The 12,273-nt window shown below is 36.3% G+C and overlaps 1 protein-coding gene across 2 annotated transcripts; it reads right to left on the reverse strand.

Annotated features, from left to right (window-relative positions):
- Positions 1–2,030: 2,030 nt before the first annotated feature.
- LOC114750738 (ubiquitin thioesterase otubain-like) lies at positions 2,031–11,954 on the reverse strand. Of its 2 annotated transcripts, none has more exons than XM_028939342.1 (9): positions 11,742–11,954; positions 10,557–10,781; positions 10,251–10,316; positions 10,067–10,150; positions 5,054–5,176; positions 3,028–3,080; positions 2,830–2,879; positions 2,650–2,750; positions 2,031–2,506 (listed from the first exon to the last, which is right to left on the reverse strand). In XM_028939342.1, exons 2-9 carry the CDS (start codon positions 10,719–10,721, stop codon positions 2,243–2,245), a joined length of 906 nt encoding a protein of 301 aa, XP_028795175.1. In that variant the 5' UTR covers positions 10,722–10,781; positions 11,742–11,954; the 3' UTR covers positions 2,031–2,242. The 2 variants fall into 2 exon arrangements, with proteins under 2 accessions (XP_028795175.1, XP_028795174.1); XM_028939341.1 differs by having other exon boundaries at positions 11,748–11,953.
- Between the last annotated feature and the right edge of the window lie 319 nt (positions 11,955–12,273).

The following is a 12,273-nucleotide window of genomic DNA, read 5'->3' on the forward strand; positions in this document are numbered from 1 at the left end:
GGTTGATTGATTTATTGTGCTTTTATGCCGTGATTGTGGTTGAGCCCGTGATAATGTTTATATTTTAAGCTCCTTGCAATGTTATGCCTTGGTAATATGCCTTCAGAGTTTAGTAATATGCTCCCTAATCCATGGGATTATTTGTGATTGTTTAATAATCATGCATTATTAACATTGTTGTTAATTGCTACTGGCTTAATTCTATCATATTCATTATGACAACAATGAGGGGGACCATCATAAGACAGAGAAGATTATGCAGATGTGAACTATTACTTTGTTATGATATGACATATTTTGATAATGAGCTTTTGCAAATCTGTAAATTATTAATGAGATTATGTACAACTATGACTCTTATCTATATTGTCCATAGTAATGATTAGAAGTGGATTTTCATGTATGGTGGCATGTTTGGTTACATATTTAACTAATTAAGACCCTAAGGGTATGATTTATGAAACATAAAATATTGCCTCCAAAGCTGCATTGCTGTGACTATGATATGCCTGGAATAATAAATGAAATCTGCCCATAAGATTTGGAGATCTTAAAGTACATGTCTTAAACTTTAAATAGAGTGGTAGATCACTAATTTTGGCGTTATGTACTAAGAGTTATGAATTTTTGATGCTGAGCTAAGAAAACTAAATATCACTATTTGAGCATATAAAGATGACTTATTGCTGAGCATTTTTCTTCTACAAAGCATTAAAAGAGCTTTAAATAGAGACCAAAACCACCTTGTTTCGATTTTTCTACATTTAATTATGAATTTTCAAAATTCACCAAAATTTTAGGATTACCACATATATAGTAAGCTAATAAAACCAATTTTCAATTTTTGAATTCTTAACCCTAATGACATATCATTTTCAAATTTTGAATTCTTAACCCTAATGACATACATTGTAATATCTAATGGCATTATTTGGTCCACAATACTCTAGAAGGAAGGGATGTTACGCTTCTTTTTTTGATCTACAAACAGAAGTGTTCAAAATCCACGCATGACTTTGAAGTTAGCCTAGCATAACATTAGTGACATAATTTAGCAGGATAAAATAAATTATAAATTAGTGACGTCTACGGCTGATGCAAACCAGTCGTAAACCTCCTAATTTAGCAAAAGCAGAACACCTAGTATTTAAAACCATATTAGAATCAACCACATCGGGTTAGATCAAGCTTCTAATAAGGTAGCTTTCCCAAGAATATTTAATACCCCCATATGCACTCACTTGAATAATCGCCCTAAAACCTTCGCTAATGCTAAGAAAACGACCTATTGGTGCATAGAATATCTCTTCTCAGTGATTAAACACAGGAGGTGAGAAGCACTTGAGTTTTGATCAATGCACGTGAACCAAGTCTTTAATTTTAATAGCAAATGCATAGTTAAACGTGATTGCATAAACGGAGTGCAACATAATAGCGCTTGCTCGTTAGCAATAAAAGTATCTTGCATTTTTACTTTTCAAAAAAAAAATTCAAAAAAAAAAAAAAGAAGCATGCGATTATTGGCCATTTCAAATAAAATACACTGCTTTGGCCGGTTCACCCTAAATTTGCCAAACCAAGTAATTTCTACAAAGACGCTGACAAATTAGGATTTGGGCGCCTTTCAGTGCAAGCCCACTTAGCTTATAACCCACTCCCCTCCAGTTCCAACGTCCAAAGCCTAGGTTACAACAAAAGACCACAGCATCGCGCTTGTCACAAAAGTAAAAATCCTGGAAAACTTAACTTACTGCACGAGATTATAAGAAAGAATTAATGGCCCAAAAAAATGTAATGCAGCAACCGGACTCCAGGCGAAAATTCAAATTATTGGTAGGTATTAATGATGACAAACTTAGTAGTTGGGTCTTGTTAGTTTACTTGTTAGCTTACAACGCCACTCCAGTCCCAACGTCCAAAGCCTACGTTACAACAAAGGACCATGGCGTCACACTAGTCACAGTAACAATCTAGGAAAAAGTAACTTACTGCAGAAGATTATAAGAATGAATGGCCGAAAAAATGTAATGTAGCGGCTGGAGTTAAGGCGAAAGTTCAGATTATTAGCAAGTATTAATGATGACAAGCTTCGTAGTTGGGTCTTGTCTAAACAACTTAAACTTCTGGACAATTGGTCGCCCAACATAAAAAGCATAATCCATAAATGTCCTTACATGGTTAGCTACAGTGCGGAGCAGCTGTGGCTCAAACAGAAAAGGCTTACCAAGGAGATCAAGACACATCATTTTGGATAAAGGATATCATAGTGACCGGGGCGATATAGCAACGTGATGAAAGGATCATTTGTTTCAGACTTACAGCTAGCATGTGTGAGATCACCAGCAACTGGTAAGAAATCATGATGATTCACGCTGACACCACCAGTATCACATGAGCTGCGGTCAAGGTACATAACCCGGATTGGAATGCCCAATGCATCAGAAAGGGCAGCAATATGTATATGATCGCTCTCTTCACCCATTGGCTCAACAGATGATTTGCAAAACTAGATATAATGATGATTCGGTCAATGCACAGTTTTTCAACAATGGAATCTGATGGTAATATTTGAGTTTAATCGAACACTAATAAAAGCAACTTAAGTTAAAAACACTTGCAATAACTAAAAAGTCTTAACACAGAACAAACCTGCTCAACAGTTGAATTAGTTAAGCCCAGTATAAAAGGTTCAAAAAATTCTGAGCGCTTTTGAATCTCACCAGAGGTAACAAATCTGAAGAACATAACCACTGACAAAACAAATCTGTCAAGACACATGGATAAAAAGAAATACATTGAGGCAAGCGGCATGAATTTCAAGTCACTCACCATAATCAGATATTGATTGATCTCGGCATCTAAGGACAAGCTCAGCATGACTGTGACATACAATAAAGTTTATTGGAAAGAAAAATGTTAAGAGTCCAAAAAACTGAAGATCAGCATATTATAATTTAGGTACCAAATTATGCTTCCAACTCATGATTGTGAACACCAATTCTTGGTAAAATAAGAAATTATCAGCACCTTATGGAAGTCTCTTTTCCTTGGATAACACATTCCAGCTGCTCAAGGAATAACTGGAAAATTTTCAACAGATATTAGAAATAAATTGATAAAACACAGTCACACACAGTAAACAGAGATGGTTTATGGAGAAAGGATAGAAACAGAGGAGTTAGGAAGGGAAACAGAACAGAACTAGAGGGGGAAAAGATGTAGAAACAAATGGGGGAAAGCGGGAGGTCCATTTGAAGTGAAGGGGGAAGTGAGAGAGAAACAGACGAGGGGAGATAGATCACAATATCACAAAATATTCATTCATCCAAGTTTATCCATGCATATGCCATCATAAGCTATTTATAGAACAAGCTTTCCTTCCGATGAAGAAAAACCAACAACTTGCAACTATAACAGTTTTTAAAAAAGGATTAAAAAAAAAAAAATCCACTTACACTCCATTTAATACATCTAATAATTAAACAACCTGCTAAAGTAAAAACATAGATTAATAAAATACTCCTCTAGTCCTTAATATAGAACCCAATTTTTGAGTTGATTTTGGTCCTAAATATAAGACCCATTTCTCATATTTATCAATTTTCTCTAAATTACCTTTATGGATACTCCCTCAACTATAATCAAATAAAAGAGGGAGATGGAATATTAAGAAAGATGATTATGGTGTTTTAAGAAAAATGTGTCACTTTTCTTATAATTAATTAACTTACCTAACTTCCTTAATCTAATCAAATTAGTTAATGGGTCTTATATTAAGAACCGGAGGAGCATAAAATATAGCTTCATTTCCTTCTATGGGAGGTGTCTTCAAAATATATATCATTCTTATATTCCATCATAAATATGAGCTAAACAAAAGTAAATCATATCCTCAACTGAGAAAAACAAAATATATTTTTATCACTTGAAAATTTCATTCATCTTGATCTATGTCACAAACTTGCTCCCATTATAGCATTATGCATTTCCCATGGCTTTATTAAAAGGCCATTCCCGTCTCTTCTCACAAGTTCTAAGATTGAGAGAAATAACAAATTATAGTTATGATCTAGAATGTAGTCCTCCAACGTTTTTGCTTGACTCAGAGCCTTAACAAAAGAACTCATGGAATCAGCGAACAAATAGGTTTTACAAGTACTATTTTTCCAACACGTTTAGTGTTTGCTCACTACAAGGCATTTGCCAGTTGGTTTACCTTTGGTTCTATGCTCTTGCTCCCAGTCATGTTCAGAGCCTGTTACAATTGATCTAAACTGGAGATCTTTAGGTTGCAATCCTAGGACTTGACTAGATCCTGAACTCCCCAAAACAAAATTTTCCTCTAGGGCAAGGGGATTTAGGGTGAGTGCTTCAGCAAGACACAAAGTCATTAGAAGCGAGAACAAGATCACCCAACTGAAGCTTCACACAAGAAAGTTGAAGAATACAAATCGACCCCAGCCCCCCACCCCACCCCACAAAAAAAAAAAAAAAAAAAAAGAGAACCCCAGAAAAAAGCAAATAAATGAAAAAGAACAATTAAGCCTGAGAAATTCTACTTCATATCAATAAACCATAATTACCATATTAACATATTCAGATGTTTATCAATAACATTATAAAATTATAAAATTTAATAATTACTGGACCAGATGAATGCCCTAGTCCATATTGACAAATAATGTCGTTAGCATCATGCACCAAAGTTGCAGTACTCATTCATATTGAGAGTGATCACATGCTGTGAAGAACACATTAGAGCAGTTTGGCCAGTGATAATGGACAAACATATCCTTGTTAGAGTTAACACAACTTATAAGTGGAATTCCAAATGCCGGTGATGACTCAAAATGACACTATATTGCAAGAGAAAAAGCTATTGACCCCCCCATTACTGAATATTCAGAGATTGTACTTACAAAATATTATATATAGAACAAAATAAGAATACCAACTCTAACAAAATTTGACAACAATAGATCTAAAGGAAACAAAATTACACACCCATGTACCCATAAAAGAAGGAATAACAAATGAAATTGATATATGTTACCGCAAAAAAATCTTCAAATGTCAAGTCTGCATAACCCAATTTTTGAAGTGTTTTCCTGCATTCTTCAACATTGACTTTGATACGTTCAACCTCTGATTGGTCTTGACATTCTAAAATATGCTCCTGCAAAAGTTGTTGTGGTACGGAGTTGTAAAGAGAGAGAGAAAAGGATTAATGAAATATTATTCAAAAACCCAAAATAGGAATATGCTTGTGATACTTATAACCCCTTTAGCAATCGTTTATTCTGTTTGCTTCCAAATTGAAGAAGTTATAGCCTTATAACAATTACTACATGTCAATTACATCCCTGGGGAAAAAAAATCCTTGTCCAGGATAGAGGGAGGTGGAGGTGCTGCTGTAGGAAAATTAGGAAATTGCTGCTAGATGGAGAGATCCTCCCATGTTGCATCTTTAGCTTTGGTGTGCTACTAAACCAACAACTGAGTAATAGGCAAATTCCTGAGCTTAACAATCTTGCAAACCCAAAGGACTAGTGGCTCCAAGACAAACTGGCCTTCCAAATGTGGCATAGGTAGACTAGTGCTAACAAGAGCACCTGACTTGGTACTTCTTAAGAAGTGACACATGAAAAGCAGAATGCATGCAAGTACTTCCAGGGAACTGGGGACAGAGTTCATATGCTATCTTGCCAATTCGCTTAAGGACCTTGAATGGGCAAAAGTAGCAAGCAACCAGTTTATGTAAAGCCGAATTATTCAACAGGTTCTTCCTGAAGAGGTGGAGTTTTAAGTAAACCATACCTCCAATAGAAAATTCCCTCTCGTTTATTAGCTTGCTAGAGTATGCTGTGCTATGCTTTGTGTAGCTGTTCTTTCAACAATTGCACAGTGACCTTCCTTGAAAGACAGATTCGATGAACCACATCACTACTCAATCCCCATGGATATAAAGCAAATGAATAAGTGGTGGGGTTCTGTAGATAGCTTCAAATGGCATCATGCCTATAGGTAGTGTCATATTGTCATACTACCATTTGACCAAAGAAAGCCATTTTGCCCACCACTTAAGAGAAATCAAATGTCATACACCGTAAACATCACTCAAGACAACAATTAAGAACCTCCATTTACCAACCATCTATTTGACTATGATAAGCAGAATACATCTACTTGCCCCCATACAAATAGAAAAGCCCTTTCCAAAACTTGCTGCAAAAAAAAAGGGGGGGGGGGGGAAGGATCGTAGTTTGTGATTATAGTCTTATGCCTTACAACATTATCCATGAATACCAATACAACATCCATGGTAGTGAAAGGATACTCAAGTGCCATAAAATGGGCTACTTTACTCGATCAACCAGCTACGTGTATGGTAGTTTTGGAGTAGGATGAAGGAAGACCACTAATAAAATCCATAGAAAGATCTGACCAAACATGATTTGGTACAAGGAGAGGCTGTAAACTCTAGAGAAGCAACATGTTCAAGTTTAAACCTTTGACAAACAATACAAGAATGCACATATTCACAAAAATCACACTCCATCGCTTTCCAAAAACAATGTAGAAGTAACACCTAATACCCACTAGCTGTATTGGATTTGAAAATTTGTAGTAGTTCAATGCAAAGATTTCCATCAACACCTACCATTAATTTGCCATTTCTCTTCAATAATTGGTGATACCATGAAAACATGAGGCGGGACATACTATCTACTTCCAAATCATTAATCAATTGCTGAAGATGGTCATCATTGGTCCAAGAGTGTCAAACCTGTGTATGCAAAGTTGTTGCCACTTGAGTGATCATGATACTAATGCCTTATACTATCAAGAAGGTCATCTCATATGCAAGACCCCACAACTAATTAAGCCATTAAGTTGGTCGGGTGAAACAAACTAACTTCTGCTCAAGAAGCTGTTTTAAAGGTAAATGATCAGTTTTAATGACAAAAGGTAGCTCAGTCAAATAAGAACGCCGATGCTTGATTGCCAAAAAATATGATCATTAATTCCCTTTCATAAGCAGATAGGGACTGCTTTCTGTGGGCTAAAAGCTTTGCTTGCAAATGCAATAAGGTGTCTATGCTGAGTCCATACTGCTCTTATGCCCATGTTGGAGGCATATACTTCAATAATAAACTTCTCAGCAATGTTAGGGAGTCCCAACACTTGAGTGGAAGTCATTGCCTTCTTCAAGTTGGTAGAGGCAGAGTTTAATTATGAAGACCAATGAAATTGCTTTCCTTTGCCTAGTAGAGCAATTAGAGATTTTGTCAAGTTCCCATAAGCATGTACAAACCTCCTATAGCATCAAATGAGTCCTAAAACCACACACAAGCCTTCAACGATGTCATTACAAGCCATGAAGCTATTGCTCCAATCTTCTTGGGATCAACTTCAACTCTTCTAGCTGAAATCAAGCAACCTGAATACTAAACCTAAGATGCAATGAAAATGCACTTGCTAGCTTTGGCAAATAGTTGATTATCCCTCAGAGTTGCAAGGTTTTAGTAAGTTGCCACAAGCAAATTCTCAACAAATACTGTAAACTAAAATATCGTCAAAAAGTACCAAAATAAATTTTTGCCATAAAAGGCTTGAAAATGTTGAAATGTCAGTAAGCAATGGCTAGATCGGACTCTCGTGTTTGTGAGGCATTCGAAACCTCGTTTGGTAGCCTTTGGATGGTACATTTACTCATCCCCCCATTTGAAATCTCATTCAGAGTATTAGTGAGACCGAATGACATCACAAGAAACTTGTACAATCCCTTGTGTCCGAAATGCGATTTATTCTTAAAAGTGTGCTCATCCAGCCTTCAATAATCAATACAGAACCTCCAAGAGCCATCCTTCTTCAACACCAACACCGCAGGAGCTGCCAATGGACTGTGGCTTTCTTGAATCACCCTACTAGTCAACATTTGCGATACTTGTTTCTCAATTCCAATATTTTATACAACACATCGGTAAGGTTTGAAACCAATGGGTTGTTAAAGCTGGAGATGTATGTGATGGTCACATGCTTGAAGGAGGGGAGTCATATGGGTTCTAAAAAATGTTTAGAAGAATCTAAGATGCTTTATAATTGTCGGTGCTAATTTGATGATAGGTCTACAAAATCTAAAACACATCAATCCACCATCAGATTCTAAGGAAATAAGGAAAACATGCTGCTTCGCTAATGACAAGATGGCCTTATGTAAATGAATTTCACATATATCATTGTGCATACTATTAACCCCTTTTCATTGAAAGAAATTGTTATCAAAACAAAAGCCCATATAATTCTTGTTCAAGTTTAAGACAATCTATCCAGTTTTACAAACTAACACACTCTAAGAATGACATCGAAACCCGCCAAATCCATAACTAGAAAATCACATGAAAACGCATGACCAACCATACAACACACGAGTCGCCGGCAAAAATAATTGACCATTAGTTTGCGACCACCTGCAACTATAACTCAAATATTCATGCCTTCCTGAGCATGCAAATGAATGGCTAAATTAGCATTAATCACACTGCAAGCGCTGCCTATATCGATTAAAATGAGGACATTCTATTTCTTAATGGATCCTCAAACTCTAAGTGTAGAACAACCATCACATCCCTCTACTATATTAATGGTACCTTCATCCTTATTGGAGTGCGCGAGAACCTTTAGCTCATCAGAGTGTCCAACAAGTCATCATCATCCGTTCTTTTAGTATTACCAAAATCATAGCTTGGGATTCTTTACACTTATTGCTGTCCGTATACCTCTCATTGAACCAATAGCATAAGCCTTTCATTCAACGTTCTTATATTTCTTTCCTGCTCAAGTTCATAGCTAGTTTCTTATTGGAAGAGAAGACAATGTCATCAACCCCATTGATCCTATCTCATCAAGTCCTTAGAATACAATGAAGTAGGGAGTCATTAGAGCCAAAGATGGAAAACGGCATATGTGCATACATTGCTTCTAAAGTTCGAGCTTGAACTCAAGCCATATACATCATACTTGCCAATAAAAATGGTTACGGTATCAACAACTAATTGAATGATAGCTCATAAACTACCAAGCAAGCAATCCATAGTGATAGCTTTAGGAATATCAACTTTGATCAGCAAGTCAGCAAAGGCTTCAATGTAGTCATTAACAAACCTTGTCGTGCACAATTTCCTAATTTTGACCATAGCACTAATGCATCAAGCTTTCGCAAAATGAGCCTTTATAACATGAAAATACCCACCCAACATAACCTCCGCTTCTTTAAATTCAAATGCCATTCTAGAGACTTATGTTCTAGGTGGATGCACAAGAGACAAATGCATTGCTCTAGTAGTATATCATTAATGGCAAAGAACTAATGACAACCATATGCCTACCCTCTAAAGTTTGTGCCATCAAATTTAGGGAACTACACATGATTGTGCATCGCAGGAAGAGTGTAAAAATCATAAGGTGAGCCAGGTGTGCCAAACTAAGGGACATGTAGGTGATGACTAGGGTAGTAAAGGAGTTGCCGACTTGATGAGGGCCATTGACAGCAATATTAGTGATCTTGGCCGCAAAGTTGCCAAGCTTCAATGCGTGAGATCGAATTTTTTAGATTGGCAATCTTGGTTGCCTTCTACTAAAGTCGCAAATGCATCTTCTCCATTGTGGGAGCGTTGTGATCGACTCGTTACTCGATGTCATTGAGCCACTATTGCAATCGTAACACTGACACCATGAAGTTGAAGATTGGCTATGATACCCAATTGGTACAAAGTTGTAATGAAAGAGAGAAGGGTTACGAAAATGACTTTGTCATTCGATAACCCAAAATAGGAGTATGCATGTGATCCTTATAAGTCCTTTAGCAATCATTTATTCGATTTACTTGTTAATTGAAGTAGTTACAAGTTATTCTATAATAGTCCTAACAATTGCCACATATCATGTTGATAATGGAGTTATTAGCCAAAATAACAAAACCATAAAGTTTCAGCCTTTAGGAATTAAAGAACGGCTATAATGTACAAATAAAGGGTTCTTATAAGATGCATATACCAAAACATACTAGGTATGAAAACAAAAAACTTCGAAAGAAGCAATTCCCATCTCCCCTGGTACGTCGAATGGCAGAATATTGTTCATCAAGCACCTGGAGGGAGGGTAATGTGACAAGGGCATGAGACACATGAAGAGAATAAGTGAATGCATAAATAAATCAAAGGGTTGCAAAAAGAATAGGATGGCCACACCTTTATTTTTTCTAGCAAGATAGGACTGCCCAATTCGTATTCAGCTGCTAAGGAACGAAGGGGTTCCTGCCATTTTGTTAGAATAAATTCTTTTACATACTATTAGGAGTCATCAGAATGAAAGAGTCTATACACTATTCCTCACAAAGGTCAAACTCATATTCATGAGAAAGTTGATTTTAGGCAATTTGACATAACAATTATAACATAAACACACCACAAAACATACTACAAAGGTGAAGTATGTGGCAAAATCATGAAATGCCGGGACAAAGACATTTCAATGAGTCACATCTTGGGACTTGCCTTGTCACCAACAAATGGGGTTTTCTTGGCTTCCTCTGATTGAATAATAGAGTGTTGCTGCATTATGTCATCATCTGCAAAATTAGACCACTCCTCAAATTCAGGTGTTGGGGAAGCCACAGACTCTATCTGCCCATCTTCTTGAGTCTGTTCTCCGTTCTGCATATTTCTGTCAAAGCAATTATGTCTTTTCCACAAGCAACAATTTGATTAGAGCTGGACCACCTAGCAAAGATTATATCTGATCCTGTTAGTTTATCGAGCAACGCTTATTCATTCACAACATAGATTAACAGAGACAAGAATACAATACCAAAGTTCATATTCAGAAAATTTAAGAAAAATATCTACATGATTGTTGCTAACCTGGTAAGTTTAAGAAAGCCGAGAAAGAAGAAAGGAGAGTGAAAATAGAAATAACTGTCTTTGACATTTATGATATACAACTAAGGAACATGCATATATAAAAAGAGATTACAACTTGGTGGGAGGATAACCAATAACAATATTATAACAAACTCTAGCAGTCAATAAAGAGAATTTGGCTAGCCCTTGTAAACACTTTGTTTTACGGTTGCTCAGCAATTTTTTATATTTTTTTCGTGTACTTTTCAAGAAAGAGATAGATCTCAAGATCACCTAACTGGAGAGGACAGCGGTAATACAAAATTCCCCAAGTGAAACCAGCACGCAAACGCGATTTGAGCCTAAGCAGTGAGATTTCAAAAGAGTACACTACTAATATAATTAGTTCTATACAGTTGGTTCTGCAATACAGTCCACACACTGTCAGTGCGACCCTGCAACCTGATTTCCTGATATTTTCTATGGCCATATGTCAATTCTTTCATGCAGAAATTCATCTATTGAAGCTTAGGTATTGCACTCCAGGCATTTCTATATAAGACTGAAACTCAGAAGTACCACAACCAAAAAATAATAATTAAATAAATAAGAAATCAATAATTAAGAAACAGAGAAATGAGAGAAACTCCATAGTTTTTTAGATCGACCAATTTTATTCTCAAGGTTATGCAGATCAATTTCCCGTACAAAATAACATCAAACAAGGAAAAAAAAAATCCCAGAGCTCTACATAAAATTTCGAAGCCTAGATACAAAGAAGAACCATTAGCCATGGAAGTGGAAGTTCAGAAACTGAAACTTCGAATAGAAAGCCTTAACTTCCACCTGCTTCCCAAAACGCCTTCCTCACTCTTTCAGATCCAATTTCGAATGGAATCCATGGCGCCCTCTCTACCTCCTTATCGCTGGATTTCGTGCTTGTGGTCTTCTTTGTGGCCTCTCGTGCTTTCGGCTTTCAACTCAAGTCACTTCGGCTGAAGAATTGGTGCTATGACGTAACAAAATCGCGGCATTGAACGGACTTCAGACTCTCTCTCTCTCTGTTTTCTCTGTGTGATTTTTTTTTTTTTTTTGGAAACTAATTTACCCACACCAGGAATGACAGTTACAAGGAAATAATTGGATATGGAACGGTGTATTTGATCAATAAAAAAACTTATGACCTCTGCCCTATAATTTACTCTATGCTCTAACTCTATTATTTAAGAGAAAATTACACATTAGCCCCACAGGATAATTAATTCATAAAAAGTCCCTAAAAATTTCAAAATGATTCCTAAATCCCCAAAGACCTGTGTGTAATAAATTGAAATTATAAAATTACCTATTTATCCCTATTAATTTTATTACA

The sequence above is a fragment of the Neltuma alba genome, unplaced genomic scaffold, assembly GCF_004799145.2.
Source record: "Neltuma alba isolate B1F8T4 unplaced genomic scaffold, ASM479914v2 tig00006628_pilon, whole genome shotgun sequence".
In the NCBI taxonomy this organism is placed as follows: domain Eukaryota; kingdom Viridiplantae; phylum Streptophyta; class Magnoliopsida; order Fabales; family Fabaceae; genus Neltuma; species Neltuma alba.

Excerpts from the sequence above, each read along its gene's own strand:
- LOC114750738 (XM_028939342.1), bottom strand. The coding sequence starts at position 10,721 with ATGCAGAACGGAGAACAGACTCAAGAAGATGGGCAGATAGAGTCTGTG. Across the intron at positions 3,081-5,053 it reads CATTTGAAGATTTTTTTGCG|TTATTCCTTGAGCAGCTGGA; the intron begins GTAACATATATC and ends AAAATTTTCCAG. Across the intron at positions 2,751-2,829 it reads TCAATCAATATCTGATTATG|TGGTTATGTTCTTCAGATTT; the intron begins GTGAGTGACTTG and ends TTGTTTTGTCAG.